Below are 24,156 nucleotides of genomic sequence, written 5' to 3'. Positions count from 1 at the left end.
TGTAGGATGCCTGAGGCAGAGTAGGAAAGGCTTCCCTGAAAAGGTCTAGAATTTGAGTTAAAACAAAAGAAACAAAAGGAATTAATTAGCTTCCCCAGTTGGTGAAGAACATCCCAGGCCACACAAATAGGATTCGTAAAGACAGAGGGATTACAAAATAGCTTGTAGGGAAACTATAGATAGTTTAGACCCCTGGAGGTTGTAGATAAGGCCAGAATGGAAGATTAGGACCAGATTATGAAGACCTTATTATGCTGGATAGAGTGTGGGTTTCATCTCGTAGGTAAGAGGGAGCCAAGAAGCAATTTTAAGCATGGGAGTAACACAGTCTAACATTCACATCCTAAATGACTCACCCTAACAGAGTCACTAACAGATGTTAAGAACATCTCCAGTGCTAGGAGAAAAAGGAAGGAGGAGCAAAGCAAATAACTGGGCTAAAAACACTTTCTAAGACAGCTTTATAAAGACACACACACACATAACAGACAAATCCAATATAAACACATTCCACATCTACTCAAGTTTACAGGGAATCTTGGGGCTCAGATGAACATAAAGGAGGGGAAAAAAAATTAAGAGATGGATAAAAAAGTAACACTTAATTCTGATTCATTCTTTTGTTCTGTCTTTTATAGATCAGTCTCCCCGACCACCATTTAAACCCTATCTCACTCTTAACATAATGGAGAGCCAATTTTTTAATCAAAAGCCATTTTTAGGATCAAAGAGAAACATATTTCTTGGCGGATAGTGTGTTTGTTATATCTTGTAACATCATATGGTAAAGGGTATTCAACTAAAATTAGAGATGATATTCACTGAAATTCTCCAAAAAAATCAAATGCCTCCAAATCCAGGGAGGGAAAATTGTATCTTTTTTCTTCCAGGATATTTTTCTCAAGTACTAGCGGAAGTGGTAATGAGAGACAGGCCTCCTTGCCATTCAGTGACAAATGTAATAGGTTACATGAAACCACAGAAAATGAGTCTATTTAAAAATGTCAGATATAACACTAAAGGAAAATTCAGTCTTGTATTTTTTCCTCTTGATCATGGTCTAATAGAGACAATTCAGAAATGATTTCTTCTGAACTTGGTGATATTCATGATTGAAATAGTGTTGCTAATGATAACAATGTGTAGAATTATTACATGGAAAGTACTAATAATGCAAATCATATGGCCTGTAGTTGCCGTTCTCCTGTGGATTATTTTTTCCTAGGCCTATTTGATTACTCAGAGATTAGCATACTAAAGCTCAGATGTGTACTAACATATAGAGAACTGAGGTTTCTAAGAACAAAAGTAGACAATTAACCAGATTTTCACTTATGCCACCTTTGCCATGTGAAATGATGACAATGTAAGGCAGGGGTTACTGAATCAAAAGTATTATTTTCAAATATTTCTGGCATCTTATGTTTTTGCTTAGATCTACCAATATATAATATTCTATAAGACCTTACAATAATTGAAAAATTATACGAGTACTCACTAAATCAAAGACATAACTCTTAATTTACAGTGTTAAAAATAAGATGTATATTTTAGAATCTTTAACTATTACCTGGCTTATTGATTATGTTTTCCAGAAAAAAAAATTCTTTTCCATATTTAGAATTCTTTAAACTATCTTCATATCTTGTTCTGTTTATATAACTGATGGTTATAGGAGACAATTTTTTTCTTCTGTAAAAGACAATACTTACAAGACCTATTATGTCACTAGAATTACAGGTCATTTCCACTGGTTTTAAGGAATAATAAAATCAGAATTTAAAAACTGCAAACAAGTAGAGGCACTGTCTTTTTTTCATATTAGTGAATTTCTAGAAAAAAGTCCCAAAGCTGAAAGGTACAGAGCAATGGGATTTTCTCAAAGAAACAAAGCTATAATGGAGGAGATTTTTGACCAAAGCCTTGGCATCAAAGAAGTCACAACTATGAGAAAAAACATATTGTAAAAGCAAAGACATAACTATAAACTTTAATAAAAATTTAATTGGCAAAAGTTACATCTTAAGTTCCATAAAATATACATTATTTGTTCAAAAGATGTTACTATGTCATATTCGGGTATACATGATATATGTACATATAATATAGTGTATAAAGGTACATATAAAGGAATATACATACACACATATATATTCAATATATGCTATATGAGACAGTTATGCTATAACCAACATGATGCAATAATAAACACCTCAGAAATCTCAGCAGTTTACAAAAGCAGTTTATTTCTTGCTCCCATAACATGTCCTTCACCCATTACTTCCACCCTTACTCCATGTCTTCTTCATTCTGGGAACCTGGACAAAGAAACAACCCCAGTCTGGGACACTGATCTTGGGGCAAAGAGATAAGAGGAATGACAGAATTCCACAAGGGTAGAAACTCACAATGGACCATCTGTTAATATTTCATTGTCCAAAACAAGCCACATGTCCAAGTTTAATACCAATGAAGTACAAAATACAATCTCTCAGTGGGAAGGGCAGAAAATTATTGGGAATAACTTTGTTGCTTAAGAGACTTCCAGTTAAGAGACTTGGACATATTTATCCAATGATCATTCAATGCTCTTCTCCAAAGGAAAACAGAACTCTCAACTGGGCAAATCTGCTTGCTTATCAAATGACTTTACTCATCAATACATTAGAAATATGGAATAGAAGCAAAGCAAAGCTGAGAAGAAAATTCATAGCTGGAAATTTTATATTTACAAGTAAGACTCAAGTTAGGGAAAAAAAAGAATGCTAAGGAAAGCAGAAGGGAAGAATCATAAATTAAAAGTATTCAGTATTTGAAAAAAAATATGTAAAACTATTATATAAATCCAAGAACTGTTTCTTGCCCCCAACACATAAGAATATATAAACATAAACCATTAGGTCACCTGATCAAGCGGGGAAATGGGCGATAGCACAGGAAGTACAAAAGTTGAAAATGATGATGTTATAACCGCAAATACAGAGAAAACTGAAAGATTCATAAGTAACTACTTTGCTCAACTCTAAGCAAATAAATTTGAGAACCTGAATTAAAAGGGTGATTTTTGGGGGAAAATATAAATTATTGATAGTTCCAATACTATTTAAATTGTTGCAGAGCATAGAAAATAAAAGGAATGAAAACTTCTAAATTCTTTTTATAAAGTTATTGTAATATTGGTAACAAAAACCCTAAAAGAAAGCCATAAATTGATCCCACTTAAGAATATCAACATAAAATCCTATGCAAAATATTAGTCAATACAGTACAGCAGCATATTGTCATAATATTTAATGATTATTTATATTTTTGACAAGACCCTCCCCTCCAAATAGTATCCTTCATCCCCATTTGGGTTCTGAAAAATCTGAGAAATGAAATCGACCATAGTCTTATATATGCTCATAGAACATTTGGAGACGTAAATATCATCTTGATTTCTGATAATGGCTATATTGGGATCCACAGCTAGCATGCCAAAAGGGCCTGCAAAGTGAACCCCAGAATTATACAGACTTACCCACTCAGGCACAGGTAATCTTCTACAGGGGTGGAGAGTTGCCCAGGTTATGTCACAGAGAAGTAAAGACCTTCTACTCCCAGCAGGAAGCTAGCTCCCAGAAGAAGAAAACAGAGATGAGTTAAGCATGAATAATTTATTCTTTTCAAATTTACATAAATCAGGCAAGTCACTCCACTTTCCCCTGGCACAGTGAGGAAGGGCTTGAGAGAAGCCAGGAATTTTAAACTAATCAAGGTCCTTCACTTTGGAAAGAAACATTGGGGGTAAAAATTCTATTCCAGCTTGTTGGTTTTGTTGTTTTAAAAAATTCATTTGGTTTGACTATTAGCCTATGGTCTATATCAGTCAAGAGAGAGACCCAGTAGGACAGTCTTGCTCCTACCCTCAGGAGACTATTCCACCAATAACTGCTCTTTGGGTGTCCTTCTAGGTCCACTGGTGGACAAAATGGATTTTGCCCCCAGAAGGCTATAAACTTGCTTAAGAGTACATTATTTAATAAATCCAAGGCCATGCAATAATTCATGCTCAAAGCTAAAATTTTATCTTATCTACATTTTATTTTCCATTTAAAATTTTGTCCTTGCTATGCTGTATAAAACAGGCCATCAGAGGCTCTGCAGTGAGATTAAATGACAACATTAATGTACTCCAATGGTAAAATATACACACTTATTGTCTCAGAAGCCCCAGATTGTAACCAGTCAGCTAAATCCATTTTAGAGAAATTGAACGTGATCTGGACATTAAAAATATTCATTATTGCTAATTTCATGTGGTGTGATAATAATATTGTTGCTCTTTCTTTGAAAGTCCTAAACTGTTAGAGATTCATACTGAAGTATGAAGAGCCTAATTTTGCATAGGAAAGTTACGACAGTGATGTTTGAGTGTTGAAAGCTGTGTAGGAATTTCCTGGGCTAATGTGGTCAGGCTACCAGGGAAGAAAATGGCATTCCAGGCAGAGGGCATGAGATATGTAAGGCCACAGAGCTTTGGAAAGGGTGTTGAAATGGACATGAAGGAGCACAGGGCAATTCTTTAGCAGAAATTGTGCAAAACCTTAGTGAAAATACTTGCAGTAAAATATTTTTAGTCTTGATCGTGCAAAGTTGAGACGACAGTTAACTTTTCTCAACTGGATCATGCTATGTAGACCATTTAATATAGTTTGTTAAATTAATCTCATCTAGAATGCCATTTTCTTTCTCCTTTATGCAGATAGTAACTATCTTTCAAAGCAGGACTCAAAAATTCCCTTCAGTCAAAAGCTTTTCTTAGCCAATTTGTAGTTTAGTGAATCCCCCATCTTCTAACTCTTAAGAGCATGCTATTCAATATAGCACCTGATGATGAGCTTGTCTACCAAATTAGGACAGTTTTATGTGGGATAATCTCATTTCCTCAGCTAGAAGGAGTTATCTTGAACCAAGCACAGCACAATGCTTAGGATGTTACAAGATTTATTACATAGAATGTTTCCCCAAGCATAGGGAGAAGGTCAGATGTGGGCAGCCAAAAGTTCATGCATCTACTCAGTCCCCACAGATACTCTTTGGGCTTGATATCTCAATTTGACCATCTGGGGAAACAATTCCCTTCACCCCTCCCCCAAAAAAAAGAGAAAGAGAGAAAAGGAAAATGAATGTGATTTCCTAACCTTTCTGAAATGTTACAAAAATGGATGATGCTAAAACTAAAAGTTAAGATGCCTTAATAATATTGGAAATTCAACATTTCTTTTAAATTTTTGTTTAACTCCATCAATTTCAGCAAGGAATACTAAAGAAAATCATAAATGAAAATGAACCCTAAAGATGCCACTACCTTTTGGTTTTCAGGAACTAGACTATGAAAAGACAGGCAAGCATGAGACCCCTTTAAACGGATCTAAATCCAAGAAAGCAAAAGTTGAACAGAGAAACCATTATAACAGAGCAAGAGAATAAATGACAGTTTAGTTCCTCTGTTGTGTGGTACTCAGCACTGTGGAGAATATCTCTATTGGGTAATTCAGAGACAGCTCAGTCGTAGGCCTGGGCCTCATTAAGGCTGCTAATGAGAATGTGAAACAAATATGTTAGCCTGGTTGGTTTGGGCTGAGAATAGGATTCCTTTGCAGTTTTTAAGGTCACAACATAATGCATTTTTAAACTTCAAATGTTAAAAACTAATACACATGGCTAAGATCAAAAAAATCCAAACATTAAAGGAAAACATAAATTAGTCAGTTAGCTTTCTCTCTTAAAACTAAATACTTGTCACATGAAACAGGAATGGTCCTCTCTTGGTATCCATGGGGGATTGGTTCCAAGATCCTAGCACTACCAATGCCAAAATATGCAGTTATGCAATTGCTCAAGTCCCTTGAATAAAATGGTACCGCACGAATTCAACAAATAGCAGATCAGAGGAGCAATGAAAGGGAAATGGGCTTCTGCCACATTTAGTGGAAGTAAGAGGTCACAGTATTTTGGTAACAGCTAGTACCTTGAAGATAGAATTCTACCTGGCTAATATTATTCACTTGTTTACAAAACAGAAATGTTCTAAGCCTTTACTTAGTTGGTATATTAATTTTCTATTGCTGCTGCAACAAATTACCACAAACTCGATGGCTTAAAACAACACAAACTTATTACCTTACAATTCTGGAGGTCAGAACTTCAAAATCAGTTTCACTAGGCTAAAGTCAAGGTGGTGGCAAGCTGCGTTCTGTCTGGAAGGCCTAGGGGAGAAGCCAGTTCCTTGCTTTTTCCAGCTATTGGCTGCCTGCATTCCTTGGTTTGTGGCCCCTTCCCTCATCTTCATATCAGCAGCAAAGCATCGTTTGAGCTGACTATGCTGCTTCCACCATTACATTTTCTAAACTCTCCTTCTGCTTCCATTGTTACATTATCTTCTCTGACCCTCGTCCTCCTGCTTCCCTCTTATATGACACCTTGTGATTACACTGGGCCTACCTGGATAATCCAGGCTACTCTCCCCATTCTCAAGATCCCTAACACAGGATACGAATGTCTTAACCACATCTGCAAAGCCCTTTTTGTCATGTAATGTAGAATATTCACAAGTTCCAGGGATTAGGACATGGATATCTTTGGAGGGCCACTACTCAGTCTATGGATAGACGGATAATACAGAAAGACATTACGATTTATGAAAAATTCCATTCTTATTTTACTGGGGAATATAAAGTCTCCATTAAAAAATTAGAAGGAATGATTTGTAAAAGTCCTGTAGCAGTATAATTAGCCCACAAAAGCCTTGTTGAACAGAGCAATTAGTTTCTGAGGAATCCAATAAAGTGGGAAAATCCTATACTCTAAGGGAATATTCATCTGTAGCCAGTCCCAATCTCTACTTTGTTTTTAATTTATAGAGATAGTTGAACGACATTCCCCGTATTTTTCTTATCCTTACCATACGCTGTCCTGCCACTAAAAGCTTCTTTATGGTGTGGTTTCATTGAGGGGAACTAATGGATTATATCAATGGATTACAACTAAACATTTGCAGTTGCAGTTATATTACATATGGTGAATGACCTTGAAAGTTTAAAAATAAAAATATTATTTTAGTCTCTTATATATATATATATATATATATATATATATATATACACACACACACATATATAGTATTACCATTGATGGCCTGAACATCTAAATGTTAATGTTTGCCAGATTTTTTTTTTAGTTCATTCTTTTTATAAGCCAAGTGCTCTATGAAAGCAGTGCTTTGGTGAACAGTCTTATAGGGAGACTCTCCAAGTCTCACAGCTCACGGCTGTGCTGGCTTTTAGGACCATCTATCTCTTTGGGTCTCTGCATGACTAAATGCCAGGAGGAACAGTATAACTATAATATGGGAGGTAAATGTGGTTTTGTCCATTTTTAGATACTGATTTTTAATCTATGTTTAAAATGAATCATTATGTGGATCTATTTTCTTGACCTAAAATCTTTTAAAAAAGACATTTATGTGGATCTTAGGGTACACCAGAGCAATGTTATGGAGGCTGCAGGAAGCAATGGTGTGTTTATAAGCATTCAGAGTTATCTATACTTAAAGATTTACAAATCAGAAAATTAACTATTAGAACCAGTAGAAAACCACAATTCAAAATTCACTGATATTTTTGACTAGTAGTTCTATCACTAGAAATCTATTCAAGATTAATGTTTCCTACACTTAGAAATAAGTCTTTGATTATTTTATTTCCTTGCTCTTTTTTTTTCCTTTTTCTTTCTCTTGCTCCTTTTTACATAATCTGCAATCTATCTAATTTTAGTGCAAAGAGTGTCTAAACTAAGAGTTTCAACTTTCTGTGTAATGGAATAGTAAGAAGATGGGAACATATTTCATTAATAAGTGCAGGTCCTTCTAACATTCTCATAACATCCACCAGAAATACTCTTTTCTATCATAAAGATCTAAGAATTACCCACTTCTCTGTCTCACTCTTACTGCTATTGTGGGCCCTCCATCCCTTCTGCAGTGTCCCCAACTGCTCTCTTACTTCCACTAAAGTATCCCCAACTACTGTGGCAGTTTCTAGGAGTTAGCTTTAAAGATCCCTGCATAGTTGATCTGGACCAACCATAAGAGAAGTGCAATCCTACCAAGTGCCTAGAAAGTCGAAACTATCTGAACAGCACTAATGACTCTTCAGTGTGCAACATAAATTGTATGAGCCATACAGCCATAATTCTGTCATGTAGCCTGGGGATGGAAGAATTATGGTGAAACAGATGTGCATTTTCTCTATGACTATCATACAGGGCAGAGCTACTAAAAGCATCATCTGAGGACCAGCAGTAGTAGTAGCAGCAGCAGTTAGCAGCAGCATCTCTGAATGTTTGAAATGCAAATTCTAGGCCCCACTCAAAAATTACTAAATTGGAATCTCTATTCCAATAAACTCTCCAGGTGATTCTTATGCACACTAAAACTTGAGAAGCACTGATGGAGAATAACACTAGAAGAGATGATTTGATTTCAAAATACCCTAGACCTTCAAGTAAATGAATACATGAACAAGAATTTTAGCAGTCTTTGAGGATTGTATGAAGCACGATTTGCAGGACAATCCTTGTCTAAACTGGATTTGGAAAGTAGTGTGGAGAAGAAGATATACAGTGGGCTTGAACTGCAGAGGTCCCACATGGGCTTGAACTTCAGAGGTCCACTTACACGTGGATTTTTTCAATAGTAAATACCACAGTACTACACTATTCATGGTTGGTTGGACCTATAGATGTGGAACTGCAGATACAGAGGAACCATGGATACAAAGGGCTCACTATAAATTATACTCAGATTTTCAACTATGTGGAGGGTTGACGTCCCTAACCCCCATGTTGTTAGGTTAACTGTACACATGAAAGCTCCACGATACAAGTTTAACTTACCTGGAACATGTGCCAAATGGGTTCTATAGATCTCACAGAGCACTCCCCTCTGCTACTTGAGTGGGGTTGTTTAAACATAAATTTACAGAATGTTTACCATGTAACAGACTGTATTCTAGCCCTAGGTAATACAAAGATGAAAGAAGGAAGAGGTACTTGTCCTCTAGGACTTCACAGTATCACTGAAGACAAAAAAAGAGCCTAATAGAAGAATGCAAATGGTGATAGAGGAGCATTAAGGAGGGACTTAATCACACCTGGGAGCATCAAGGAAAGCTATTCAAAAGTGAACCTCACATCATGTGTTGGAGCTAGTCAGGGGAAGATGGAGGGAGTGGGGACGAGAGGGAGAAGAGAGAGCAGGCAGAGAGAACAGTGCGTGCAAAAGCCTGAAAATTTTACTGAATAGCATGAGCATTCTGGAAACAGCAAGGAAAGAGAAAAGACATGGAAAACAATTAGGAGGCTGCTTCACATAGTTTAGATGTGAAAGAATAAGTGCTTCAACCACAGCAGGGGTAGTGGGAACTCACCCAAGCATAAGGTAGTATATAGGTAGCAGAGGCTGGCTCTGCCAAATGACTTTGGGCAAGTTAATTTCTCTGTGCCTCATTTTACCCTATGGGCAAAATGGGGATAATAACAGAGTGGCCAAAGGTCTGGAAAGATATTTTAAAAAGATAGAACTTGTTTGGTTAATTTTTCTGGCACAGGCTTATTTAATGAAATCAGAAACATAAATCACTTGAGCAATGCACCATAAATGCTCATGCAAGAATTCAAAGAATTGCTGCATTAGTGAACCATACTCATTGGAATTAGTAATGAGGGACACCACCATGAACATCTCATGTCTTTTTACTGTAATCATTCATTTATTTTGTGCATTTGTCCATGTTTCCAAACTCTATGGTCACGTGTTAATACTGACCTCATTGCGGTTGCTGTGAGGATTAAAAATGAGTTGATTCATGAGACGCTCTCAGCACAGTGAGTGGCATTTTCTAAACTCACTGGGTTAACTATTATATTTAGGAAGTAAACTGGAAATAGAGAAGGTAATGAAGCACCAGTCAACTTCAAACAACTGGTTGGGAGGTGGTGCTTTATCATTAAAACTTTGAATACAAAAGGATCAAGTCTTCTTTTCTGTGTGTGGGTAAGATTACTGATTCTACTTGTCTGAGTCTACTTGCCTGCTTCTCTCTGTGAATAAAACTACCTGGTACTCTCTATTGCATTTTTGGACAGATATAAGCCTCTCACCTATTAAGTGCCAGGTGCTGAGGATGCCAACAGTTCAGAAGATGACTATGACCTTCGTCTTCATGGAGTTTGGGTGTGGTAAGCTCGAAATACCTCTGGAATAAGCATCTTCAGCATTTTGCTAAAGGGTCTGGTAGCAGAGGCTAGGCATACCAATGTCAATAAACAGGTCAACTGAGAACCAACTTTCCTGTGTCTGTGGAGAAGGGACAAAAAGAGATACAACCAGTAACGGAGGTAGGAAAACACGGGCAGAGTTAAAAATGGGGGAGAAATGGAGAAAGGAGGAAGGGAAGCAGGAAGCATATCAAGGACGACTGAAACAAGAGTTGAATGAAAGTCAAATGTAAGGGAAGAGAAAGTTACAGCACAGCTACAGCTTCTGGGCCACAGGGCCAACAATCTCACAGCCACCGCCACATAGTCGGTCCTGAAAGGCGCCAGTTCCCCGGAGCTGAGCGCGGCGCGGCGCTGTGACGTCAGAGGAAGGCGGGACTTCCGGTCCCGGTGTCTCCTAACCAAGACGGTCGTGGTACAGCACGCTCGCTGCCTTTTAGTCGGACAGGTGAGGTACTACCTCCCGTTCTCGGGGACTTTGTAAGAGGAAGGACAGCCGGGCAGGCACGCGGGAATCGGAGCCCTTTCTCTGGCTTCTCTCAGATCCCGGGCTGCCCTTGGCCAGACGGCCCGCAGGGGTGTGAATAACAGTGCTGAAACTGCTGGAGGGTTCGGGACCGCTTTGACCGTAGTTTTTGGCTGCGGGCCCAGCGGGAACGTACCATTGTACTGCTGACCGCCGCCCGCCTGTGCGGAGTCTTATGGTAGCCCCTCTGGGGAGTAGGGTCCAGGACGTTGGGCGACTGGCCGGGAAGAAGTGACTAGCAGGGACCAAAGTCTGGGAGGAGAACTACAAAGGTCTAAGTTCTTGTACCAGTCAAGCCTTTAGCCCTGGGCAAATCACTGTCTTCCCTCCGTGGGTCTCAGTTTCCCACCTTGTCCATTAATGGGATCATTACGGGCTCTTTTGGTTTGGAATCAAGTTTCTCAGCAGGGTCAACTTCCCCCACGCCTCTAATTTGTTACACGAGGTACCGTTGAGAACTGACTCTTGAACCAATCTCTGAATTTGTCACCCCCCCCCACCTCCAACCACTTGTTTGAGGTTCATTTTCTTTTTAAATCCATTCTACCAGTAGAGACTTTTGACTGGTACAATTAGACCATATGTATTTAAAGTGATTATTAATATGTTAAGGCTTAATTCAGCCATTTTATTACTTGTTTTTTGTTCGCTGCTTCTGTTATCATTCTTCTGTTTCTCTTTTCTTGCCTCCTTGTAGGTTACTTAAGTGCTCTTTAGAATTTTATTTGACTTACGGTGTTTTTGAGTATATCTTTTAGTATACTTTTTTATTTCATGGTTGCCCTAGGTATGACAGTATATATACATAACATCACACAGACTACCTTTGTATTGACATTTTACTACCTTAAGTGAAGTATAGAAACCTTATTTACATTTAGGTCCTTTTAGCCTTTCCATTTTTAAAATGTAATTGTCAGATTACCTATATATACATTGAGCACCACACTAAACTTTGCTTCAGCCATCAAATATGATTAAAGAAACTCATGAGGGGAAACATAATCCATGATACTTAAAACTGCTTTTACCTATTCCGTTGTTCTTTTTTTCTGAAGTTAAACCTTATTCATGTATTCCTTTCTGTTTGGAGAATTTCCTTTAGAAGAACTTGCTAAGGATAGGTCTGTTAGTGACAAATTCCTTTTATTTTTCTTCATCTGAGAATATCTTTATTTCCCCTTCATACTTGAAGGATAGTAAGGATAGTTTCTTCTGATATGGAATTTGGGGTTGAGAGTTACTTTCCTTCAGCACTTGAAAAATTGTGCCACTACTCTCTGGCTTCCCTGGTTTCTGATGAGAAGTCTGCGGACATTTGAATTATTGTTCCCCTATAGGTAATATGTCATTTTTCTCTGACTGCTTTTTAGGTTTTTTTTTCTTTGTTTTTAGTTTTCTGAAGTTTGGCTATGATATACTTTGTATTTCTTTGGTATTTCTTTGTATTTATCCTATTTGGGATTAACTCAGCTTCTTGAATCTGTAGGTTTTGTGTGTTTTGCCAAATTAGAGAAGTTTTTAATCCATTTTTTAAAATAAATTTTCAGCCCCATGCTCTTTCTCCTTTTCCCCTGAGACTGGTTTACAATGTTAGGTCGTTTGTTATTTTCCTACAAGTCCCTGAGATCCTGCTGATTTTTGTTTTTAAGTCTGTTTTCATCTTGTTCGATTGAGTAAATTCTATTGACATATCTTCCAATTCACTGATTCTGTCTGTCAGTTCAACTCTACTATTGAACGCGTCCACCAAGTTTTAAAAAATTTATTATATTTTTTAATTCTATAATTACATTTCATTCTTAACTTTCTGAAAGCATTTTATCCTTTACTATTTAGAGGGCTGCTTAGAATATCCATGTAATTTCCATGCAAAATTGATGATAGCTTTAGATTATTCGTGTATATAAACTAATCATCTTACTCAAGTTTTTAACCTCCTCTGCAAAGTTATCACTGTAATTAGCAGAAGCAAAATGAACATATATAAATTTTCTTTCTTTGTTCCAGGCAATGTCTTGTTAGAAACTCTAATAAAAGGGAAGTAGGGAAGGAAATGAAGAAGGAGATTTAGGCCCTGGTAAATAGCAAATTGTAGTATCCCACGAGTAAGCAGAGTGGGAATTTTGAAATTCTAGAAAAAAGAAATCAAGAATCAAAATGAAATGAAAAATTTACAGTTGCTCGTTAAAACTTTTAAAGGGGTTTTGTGATATAGTTGCAGATTCAGAAAGCTCCGTATTCTCCCCCTTTTTCCCTTGAATAACACTGATGATTTTTAAGTACAACAGAAACTTTCAGTGGCCATACTTGAGATTTAGGTACTGTTTTGTTTTGTTTGTTTGTTTGTTTTACTTTTTTTATTGAATAATAGTTATTTTACAATGTTATGTCAAATTCTAGTGTAGAGCACAATTTTTCAGTTATACATGAACATGTATATATTCATTGTCACTTTTTTTTTTGCTATGAGCTACCACAAGATCTTGTATATTTTTCCCTGTGCTATACAGTATAATCTTGTTTATCTGTTCTGCATTTTAAAATCCCAGTCTGTCCCTTCCTACCCCCCACCCCCTTGGCAACCACAAGTTTGTATTCTATGTCTATGAGTCTGTTTCTGTTTTGTATTTATGTTTTGTTTGTTTGTTTTAGATTCCTCATATAAGCAATCTAATATGGTATTTTTCTTTCTCTTTCTGGCTCACTTCACTTAGAATGACATTCTCCAGGAACATCCATGTTGCTGCAAATAGTGTTATGTTGTCGGGTTTTGTGGCTGAATAGTACTCCATTGTATAAATATACCACATCTTCTTTATCCAGTCATCTGTTGATGGACATCTAGGCTGCTTCCATGTCTTGGCTATTGTAAATAGTGCTGTTATGAACATTGGGGTGCAGGTGTCATTTTGAAGTAGGGTTCCTTCTGGTTATATGCCCATGAGTGGGATTCCTGGGTCGTATGGTAAGTCTATTCCTAGTCTTTTGAGGAATCTCCATGCTGTTTTCCACAGTGGCTTTCCTTGCTTCCCTCTCCCACTCTTAATGATTTAGATGTCTTCTTCTACAATTTTGTGTTTATTCTTTTTGTAATTCATGGCAGTTATCTCCTTTCCAGTTATGAGTTTCTCATTTTTGTAGCATCCTGCTTTTCTATTTAGAGTAGACCTGTCAATATTTCTTTTAGAATGGGTTTAGTGTTGCTAAACTCTTTTAGTTTTTGCTTGTCTGTGAGAGATTTAGGTAATGTTGACTCTTGATTTTATTGGTTTGATTTCTTCCCTTACCAAATAAATTAAAATTAATCAAGGACCCAGTTGCCAGATGAATTGACATTATAGCCCTGTGGTTAATAAGTTATTCCCATTAAGTATGAAAATTTAATATATGAAAAAGATTGTGTTTTAATTCAGTGGTGAAAAGATGAATTTTTTTTAAATTAAATGGTATTTGCAAAAGTAGCTCTCTATTGTAAAGAAAACAAACTTGGATCCTTATACAGATAATTAGAAGTTTAAGTGTATAAGCTAGAATAATAAAAATTAAAATAAACATTTAGGAAGCTATATGTTAAATATATGGGCCCAGAAAAGGGTTAATACGAGCAGTATATGAAGTTCTCCCACACCAATAAGAAAAAGGTAAATAACCAACTTGGAAGCTGGGCAAAGGGTATGAATAGACAATCCACAGGAAAGAGAGTCCAAGAAGGCCAGCAAACATGAAAAGATGTTCAAATATGCTAGTAGTCAGAGAAATACAAAGTAAAGAGTAGAGATACTTTATACCCAAAGACTACATGAATTAAAAGTAATGATACCACTTATTGATGATAGGATTGTAGGGGGAAAGATGCCATCTTAGATTGCTAGAAGAAATGTGATTCTTGTACTCTTATTGGAAAGCAATCTGCCAATACCTATTAAAATTCAACCCAGTTATTCCAAATTTGGGAATCTGGACATTAGAAACAAAAGATCTGGTATATATGGATACATGTCAGAAGAAGTTAGGGATTTAAGAGTACTTATTACAGCATTGTTCCAAAACACTGGGAGCCAATTGAGTGTGTCTACAGGGAAATGGTCATATGAATTAGGATGTATCCACATTGTAGAACCATTAAAAATAATGAATTAGAATTATACTATTTGACTTGCAGGATTTTCATGTGTTACTAAGTGTGAAAGCAGAGTGTATAGAAGTGTGTATAATATGCTGTTTATCAAACACTGTCAACTCATATTTATTAAAATGTATTTAAATGCTTAGGTATATTGGTGTATAATCTTTAAAAATATGGAAAACTTTATATTAAATTAATAACATGGATTTAGGAGAGATACACATGGAGGTGAGGAGAGTTAGAGATGTGACATACAAAAGACTGAAAAATAATTCTACTAATATTTAAAGAAATGGAAATTAAATATTGGTCTATTTAATTAGTGAGGTTTTTAAAGAATTATAATGCCTCATGACCAAAAAAATGTAGTCAATCTGATATACATTCTTACTTTGATACCAGAACAAATTGATAAAGTAAATTTATCATGATTCCAAAAGCCATAAAAATGTTTATATCCTTTGATTAAATAATAGAATTTCTATATATGTCAACTATACCTCAATAAAAAATTAATTAATAATAAAAAATTGACCATTAAAAAAATCCTAGCATATATTACATCTATTTTATCCATTTAAATCAAATTATATATGTGTATAACAAGTTAAAACTTTGAAACAAAGAATACGAGCTCTGGAGTCATTCAGACATCTGGGTTCAAATTCTAGCTCTTCCACATTCTAGCTTACTAGTTGTGTGACCCTAGGCAAATTCCTTGGTGTCTTTCAATCATTTTTCTCCTCACATGTTTTGTTGGAAATAATTGTACTCATCTCATAGGATTGTTGTAAAGGATTAAATAATATAATATTTATAAAGCATTTAGCACAGTGCCTGGCTTATAGAAAGTACACTTAAAATGTGAGTTCTTAGTATTGCCTCTGTCTTCTTGCTCTTTAACATTTATATATTTTTAAAAATTCATTACCAGCGCCTTTCTTGAAACATTCCCCTCTGGCTCACATGACTTTACATATCTTAGTTCGTGCCCATTTCTAATTTTTCTTTTTTATTCTTTTGCTGGCCTATAAAAAAAAAAAAAAAAAAAAAAAAACCTTGCTGTATGGATATTCCCCCCAGAGTACAACAGGAGCTATCAAGGAAGCTTGAGTTAGTAACCAGGAAAGTGATGGTTATTTATATGGAGAACAGAGAAGTTAGGATTTAGGATTGGTAGGATTTATTTTTGAAACAAGATGATTTTGATTTTTACACATGAAGTTTGATACATCAATGAGGCACCCAGATACAGATGTTCAGTAGTTGGAAAAATAGGATTGGTAGGAACTTGAGAAATAGGTTGGGGAATGGAGAAATAGATATTTATAAAAGGATTCTTCTAGATGGCTAATTCTCAGTGTGAATGTAACCTCAGGGAAAGCACATAGAGAAGAGAGCCAGGGGCAGAACCTTCAGGTACAGGGAATGGGGGAGGAAAAGGTTCTTAAGGAGTATTGAGAGATATCACAGAAGCCAAGACGAGGGAGCTCTTTAAGAAGAAACAGACAAAACGTATTTCTACTTTGGCCTTTTTGGAACTTTAGTTCTGTGGCCTTTTAAACTTTAGTTTACCTGTCTTCTGGCTTTGTCACTTATTTTCTTGAAACTTAACTATGTTTGTAACTGAATCCAACTTTCTTTCCTCCAACTAACTTCCCCTCCCCTCATTGTTCCCTCTTTACCTGAGCAGTATTTCCATTCCCCTCATGTTTAGCATCAGAATCCAAGTCATCTTTGTCACTTCCCTTATCCTGGCCTCCCATCCTGAATTATTACCAAACTTGTCTCTCATTCATTCCTTCTTTCCCCCTCTTGCCTTCTTTTCTTGCTTAGGTTGTTCTGATAGCTTCTAAACTCTAGGGTAGTCTTGGGTTTTTTTCTGTTTTTCATGATCTTCTTTTTTTTTTTTTTTAATAGTTTTTTTAATAGTTTTTTCTAGTTTTATTATATTGAGATATATATAGTTAGATAGATAGATAGATAGATAGATAGATAGATAGATAGATAGATAGATAGATAGATAGAGATATAGTTCCTCTATACCCACTTGGTAAGAGTTTTTACCAAAAATGGGTGTTTCACAGTCTTCTTAAAAGCACTACTTTAATTAAATCCTTGCCCCCTTTAAAAACTATCAGATTCCCTATGCCTACAATACTTTCCCAAACTGTTCTGAGAAAGAAGAGAAGATATTAATGGGAGAAGTTAATAGGATTACCATTGATGAGATTAGTCAAATCAGTTTTTAAAAGGTTGTGTATATAAGTGTATGTATATATAGATACATATACACACTTTGTCTTTCTCTTAAAGGTTCAAAAATTCTTATCAGTGTAATTTGAAAGTTTCTGCAGAATTAAAATTTATCTTTTTTTAACCTCTTTTGACAGATTGTGTTTTCCAGTAGTTAGCCACAACCATAACTCCCATTCCATGTACTTTTTTGTACAATATGACTTTGACCCTATTAGGTCCATTTTTGCTCCGTTTGAATATCGGTGAGCTTGGCTACCTTGAAAGTAATGCTACGTGACTTCTGAGGCTGGGTCTTAAAATGTGGTATAGTTTTTTTCTGGTCCTCTTGAGATAGTTACTCTTGGCACCCGGCCTTCATGCTCTGAACAAGCCCAAAATAGTCCATGTGGAGACCATATAGAGTGGATATGGGTAGATACTCCTGGCCAACAACCTATCTGAAAGCAGAATCAGTCATCAGACATGTGAATAAGGATGCTTCCAGAGGACTGTTATCCCCAGTGAACATATGACACCTACCAGTAACCACAGCAAAAGCAAATAGTAGTATTACTAATAATAAAGAGAAATAAAAGAAATAATAAAGTAAAAAACCATAGCACAGGCTTTATTGAGGTCAGTGGGAGAGGAGGGGCTGTGCAGAGTGAGATCCTTGCCTGGACCTTCACTTGTCTGGTCACTAAACATTTTACAAGTACATTTAGTACCGTGCCCAGGAGTAGCACCAATTAATTGCCAGTCAAGGCACAGACACGTGGAAAGTGTATGCTCTGCTCTGTGTAACTGCAGGACAGTAACACAGCTCACAATTTACATTTTATAATATATATAAAGTTTTTGTCATTTGAAGAAGTTTCAGCAGCTTCTTGTCTGCCTTATATATGTGATAAATAATGCAAGTTATTTTTAGGTATTGTTAGTGCTTTGAAAGACAAGTATCATTTTCTCTCTTTCAAACGTAATATAGTTTATTTGAAGACTGTCTGGACATTGCAACACAAGTTTTTAAAAACTTTTATCATTTGTAGTTCTTACATGGGTGATAAAGTAGAATTCTTACTGAGTAGCCAAAATAAAATCCATACATTATTTGCATGCTAAAGCTGAGTAAGAGACTCATTTATAGTGATCGAATAATGCAGCTTTTCTGTTTGTATGTTGTGTACGTTTGTACAAGATTTAATTGGAAAAACTTCTTTTACTAAATCTAGTTAGAAATCCATTAATATAAGCAGGTGAATACCTATATTTAAATGAGTAAGGCTTGCCTAAGTCTTTCAATTTATATCTACACTGTACACTTGGTTTTTATCCAGCCTAAGTCTTGCTGCTTATCAAAACTGATATCATTAAAGATAGCTTGTAGGTGATGGCTGAAGGCGAGGCCATCAGCTTTTAACAATATATATTAGAATACATTACCCCATCTTCATATGCTAGTTGTTTGCAGCATTCAGTAATCTTGGATTTTTTAGGTAAGGAAGAATTTGAATTCTTATACTTAAGTTTTTCTTTACTTTTTTTTTTCTTTTTGGCAATGTGAGATTCAGAAACATAAAAGGGAAGTAAAATAAAAAGATGTAGGGAAGTAAAATAAAAAGATGTTTTATGAACACAGTAACTTCATGTTTCTTAGTTGTATTTTACTTGAAGCATTTTAGAGTTGTTACTTTTTTGTTACTTTTCCAATTTCTATAGGCTCTTTGGGTTTCATGTCTACTTGAATTCCCATTAACTTTGTGACTAGTCAAACTCCAAAGATGTCATTTACTTTGAAGTTGAGTATTTGTGAGTTGAATATAATTAACAACCGTGAATTCTCTTCTGGTGCAAGTCTTAAATTTAGGCCGTGTCCTCTCTGTGTTGCTCTAATACTGTGTATAACAGCTAAATCTAATGTTGTTTCTAACACTTTACAAATGTCATAAGACCTTTATAAATATACTGTGTTTTGTGATAGTTTTAGAGACTGGGCCCCAGTGACATTTATTAGTGAACTAAAAATCAACCCTCAAGAAAAAGTGAGATGATACTTTTATTTATTTAGTCAATCAGTATATTTTGAATATAATTTTGAAAGGAGTCCCCACTTTTTAATTGTCAATTTTTTATTCAAGGTTTTTTTCCAGCCTCGGCACTATTGCCCTTTTTGGCCAGTAACTCTTTGTTGGGGGTTCTGTCCTGGGCAGTGTAGGATGTTTAGCAGCATCCCTGGCCACCACTCACTAGATGTGGTAGTAACACCCCACCACTGCCACCACCAAATTGTGACAAGGAAACTGTCTTCAGATATTTATTGCCATGTGTCTTCTGGGGGCAAAATTGTCTCCAGTTGGAAATCACTGCTCTAGAGAGACCTCACAGCCTGAGCATGGCGGAGGGTAGGAAGGGGGGCTTTGTCAGTGGGGACAAGTGCTCCAAAAATCTGCTGAAAGAGTACATAGAAACCAGGGGGGGAAAGCCCTTCCTCCTGCAGTATCTCTCCTCCAGCACACTTTTCAAAGCTAACATATCAGTTGGCAGTGGAAAAATATTTTTAAAAGCCTGGATCAATTTTTCCAGAGAAGGCACTGAAGGATGAATTTGGTGGTAATAAATTGATAACTGGCACAAAGGGGAAAACATTCCGGAAGTGGGGGCAGTGGGGGAGTAAAACATTAGCAAAGTTATAGAAGCAGAAAAGCATGAAGACACCGAAGAAGTGCAGGGACAAGACAGACTAGAGTGCAAGTTCCATGTGAAGTGGTAAGAGGAGAAAAAACTTTCAGGGTACTTAGAATCTGGGCTCTTGAGGGCTTTGAATGAAAGGAGGATGGATAGTTGAAGAGGAGGACAGGAAGACCAGTAAGTTTGAGATGTAGTCCTGTTGATAGACACAAAGAAGACAGAGGCAGAGATGAAGGAGTGATATAAAGGACTGAATTTTTGCACATATCTTGATTATTATAGGAAATTGTTCCTGATGTTATTTCATATTCTATTTTTTCTCTCTGCCCATTTCATAATTTAATAATGTAGTGCTTTAATATTGCATAAAATACAAAATTTGAGATGAGAGGATTAATAGAGGAAAAAGCTTTTAGAGTTTATCAAGGAGTTCACCATCCCTCTTTACAGTTCTGTCTGGGAAAATACAAGAGCAGCCCTAGCCTCTGTATGTTTTCACCAGTCTTTACAGGTGAAGGTGAGGGGACTTGGCTCACTGGTGGAGCATGTAGCTATGAGAGAATTCCAGCAGAGGGAAAGGGGAAGTTAGCCATGGTCACTGTCAGCTTAGACTGGAGAGGAGAGTTGTGGGAAAAATTAATCTTGTTTTGATTCACACTCCTCTGTAGTCTTTAATTTCACTGAAGACGTGTCTCCCTGTTTCTCCCTACTCTTGTGGTTTTCTTTTCTTTTCTTTTTTGCAGTCCTGTAATCTAGAATAGCTGAATAGTCATATATCTCCCGTATCTCTTTGTGGCATTTCCTTCTAGGTGTATTGAATTTTGTCTTTTTTATTCTTGAATATTGTCTTTGGCTCAAGGTTTTACATTTCAGTGACTCTTCATATTGTTTTTCTCGCCTGATTTAGAAATGGACTCAGAAATCGAGGAAGAAATTCCTGTGCATGAGGAATACATTTTATGTTGTGGAGTTGAAACCCAGGTTCTAAAATGTGGGCCCTGGACTGACCTTGTTAATGATCAAAGTGCCAACAAGCCTAAGCTGCTTATTTTCATTATTACTGGTAAGTTTAAAAATCTGGATGAGGACACTTTATACAGATACTTGTAACTATTTATGAATTTAAAGAGAATTTGGTAAATATAAAAAAATCATTGTGTTATACATCAGAGATTGACATACTGTAATTGACTATACTTCAATTAAAAAAAATACAGAAAAAGCATTCACACACATACACACAAAATCTTACGGAAGGAAATAAAATCACTTAAACCGTTGATAAAAGCAACCCTTAATACTTTGGAGGCTGGGCTTTTAGTTTTTCTTCTATACATTTATATTATATATATTAAATTATATATGTTATTTAAATCACAGTATATACCATACATATAGTTTTGTGTTCTACTTTTTAAAATTTCTTTAAAAATATTTAGAATAATTAGAACTTTATCAAATATTTTGTGAAATTTTTCTAAATAATTTTTTTCCATCTCATTTCAAGATGATAAGTTTATGGTAGAACATTTATTTATTCTGGGAATTGGCAACTGGGTCATTTGTGGCTTTTGCTGGATCAGTGTCCATAGAATGTGAGGGGTAAATACTTGATTGTACATGTTCAAAGCACTTTTTAAAAATTGTGCACTTGAAAAAAACATATATATATACATACACACATATATATATCAGCCTTAAAGATTAAAAATGAAACTGTAGCTATGTATCATATCATATCATATCATGCATAGCTGAATCTATATAGGATATGATGATTACATTTGTTTTATCCTCTTTTTTTTTTGTTTTCCCTGGGTTGATGATTGTCTCTTTTATTTGCTTAGTTTCCTATGTTTTAATCACTTATTTATCCTAAAATTATTCTCTAGAAGTGAAAAAAATTTTGAGTAATCAGTTTTTTGGTGTTTCTGTTTCTGGCTCTCTCCCCGCCCCAGAACTCTGTTCTTCAGCTCTGGTCTGGACTGCTTGCTCTCTGGGCCCGCTACGCAGGCCGTCCTGGGGCTTCCTTTCGCTTTTCTCCTGGGTTGGATTCTCTGTTCCCTAGATCCCCTGTTTTCTTTTCTTGGTTTGTTCCCTTTTTTTCGGTGGAGTACCTCTTCTAGTAGCTTCTTGAGAAGAGGTGCATGGGAAGTAATCTTTTAAAGATCTACCATGTCAGAGAACGTCTTAGACGTCTAGGTTGGAGAGCATTTTCATTGTTTTCCAGGGTTCAGGCTGTTTTTGAAAAGTCATGACATTATTCTAATTTTTGATCTTTCATATGTGAAGCTTTCTCCTCTAAAAAAAAAAAGTTAGATTTCTTTGTTCTAAGATTCTGAAGTTTTACAATCAGGCACCTTCGTATGGATGTTTTTCATACATTGGATTTTGGATTTTGGTGGACCCTTTTAAACCAGAAACTTAACTTCGATTCTAAGAGTTCTGTTTTCTCTTTACTTTTTTTTATAGTCTCCTGTTTCATGAGTGCATTATCATCTTTTTGAGGGGGGGAGGGAAGGGCTTCTTGTATTGTTAGAGTTTTTACTGCATTCCTTTTTCTGTTTGTTTGTGTTAGTCTTTGTTTTTCCTCAAATGTTTGATAATCTTTGACTACCCTTTCATTTTTTTTAAACATTTTTTTTATTGAGTTATAGTCATTTAACAATGTTATGTCAAATTCCAGTGTAGAGCACAATTTTTCAGTTATACATGAACATATATATATTCATTGTCACATTTTTTCGTCACTGTTAGCTACCATAAGATCTTGTGTATATTTCCCTGTGCTATACAGTATAATCTTGTTTATCTATTCTACATTTTGAAATCCCAGTCTGTCCCTTCCCACCCTCCGACTACCCTTTCATTTTTAAGAGGAAGACACAAAAAATTGATTGGAAGCTTGTGTTCAGGGGTGGAGCTTGTCTACAGGTATGCTGAGGGTGACTAGCCATCCTAGTCTGAGGGGTTTTCTAGGACACATGACTTTCAGTACTAAAACCATGACTACAGGATGGGCAGAACAAGGTGGTTGGTCACCCTAAGTAATCCTCACCTTAGGGTGATTGTGTAGGGACCCAGCATTTCATTGGAAGATTTCTAGCTTTCAGTGGATTGTTCACTTTGCCCAGGAAGGAGTCTTCTAAGTGTCCTGTCTGAGGAGTGGAAGGGTATTGCCAATGTTCAGAGCTGAACAAGGGAAGGAGCTTGGAGTTTCAGTGTTTCTTTTCAGTATAGTGCTTCTGTTCTCAACTGGGCTAAGATTTCTGATCCAAAATCTCTCTCTAGTTTAACCTCTTTGGAAAATAAACTTCTAGGGTTCTGCCATGATGTAACAGTCTTTTGGAAAGCATCCTGTCAGCAGCTATTAAAATTAAAACTACATATGCTCTGCCAGTCGTGAGGGAGAGTTTTAAATTATAGGCATGACAAGTGCTATTTGATGAAGCAGGGATTTGGAGGCCATAGTAGAGCGTAGGGTTAAGAAAGTCATTAGAAACATTATCTTGGACTGGAGAAGGGATATCCTTCTGAGGCTGGAGTGAAGGAGGTAAAGTTGGTTACTGAAATGGAGAAGTGTGAAGGCGTGTCAGGGGGAGTAGAGTAGTTCCTGCCTTTTGACCTCTGTTTTCTCTGTTAATTAAGAGTTGAGGTGATCTATGGAGAGTAAGGATGACAGAGGGTGGATAGAGGCCTTGTGAGGAAATTGGTCATCACTGAAAATAGCAGATATGCAGGATGAAAGGAATACTGACCAAGAGCAAGTAGATAGATTTTGAGCAGGGCTGTGATCAAATAGCAGGTACGTTGGGAGTGAAGTCTAAAAGGGCAGAAGATTGAACTGGAGAAGGGCTATCAGAGTTAGGATGCTTTGAATTTGAACCATTTCTGGGTAATGAAAATCACATTTCTGTGATTCTTAAATTTGTTGTCAGGACCAGCAGTATCATATAAGAACTTAAATGCAAGTTTGGGGCCCCATCCCAGACCTTCTGAACCAGAAGCTGGGGACAGGGGGAACAATCTGTATTTTAAGAAGCCCTCTAGGGAATTTTGATATGCATACCACTGATGTAGGGTGTGGCTATTGGAATTAGTTGCTTAAATTGGATGTATGTGAAGTTCTTTGAATTGGATTAAGATAGTGAATTATAGGACAAAGGTGTTGGCTCAGTCAATTCACCCAGATTTTGAAATCACCCAATTATGGAATGGCAAGTGCAACTGACATTTAAGGGTAAAGGTTTTAAGG

General features: G+C 36.3%; 1 protein-coding gene and 1 long non-coding RNA gene across 3 annotated transcripts in view; one reads left to right on the top strand and one right to left on the bottom strand.

Annotated features, from left to right (window-relative positions):
* Positions 1 to 10,671, bottom strand: part of LOC123614636 (uncharacterized) — a 161,293-nt gene extending 150,622 nt beyond the window's left edge. Inside the window, exons 1-2 of the long non-coding RNA XR_006722082.2 lie at positions 8,938 to 10,671; positions 3,521 to 3,610 (exon numbers count right to left, since the gene is read on the bottom strand). This is a non-coding gene — a long non-coding RNA (uncharacterized LOC123614636). The remainder of the gene's footprint in view (positions 1 to 3,520; positions 3,611 to 8,937) is intronic.
* Positions 10,672 to 10,678: 7 nt separating this feature from the next.
* Positions 10,679 to 24,156, top strand: part of LDAH (lipid droplet associated hydrolase) — an 82,358-nt gene continuing 68,880 nt past the window's right edge. The window contains exons 1-2 of one of the 2 annotated variants that reach the window (XR_006722081.2): positions 10,679 to 10,768; positions 20,809 to 20,964. Coding sequence is in view for 1 of the 2 variants with exons in the window: in XM_010947380.3 (XP_010945682.1) it covers positions 20,811 to 20,964 (154 nt within the window). In the remaining variant the exon portion in view is untranslated. The remainder of the gene's footprint in view (positions 10,769 to 20,808; positions 20,965 to 24,156) is intronic. The other variant, XM_010947380.3, reaches the window with a different exon arrangement.

The sequence above is a fragment of the Camelus bactrianus genome, chromosome 15 (genome assembly GCF_048773025.1).
Source record: "Camelus bactrianus isolate YW-2024 breed Bactrian camel chromosome 15, ASM4877302v1, whole genome shotgun sequence".
Classification (NCBI taxonomy): domain Eukaryota; kingdom Metazoa; phylum Chordata; class Mammalia; order Artiodactyla; family Camelidae; genus Camelus; species Camelus bactrianus.
The sequence above is the reverse complement of the archived record's forward strand: the minus strand, read 5'-3'. Positions and strand labels throughout refer to the sequence as shown.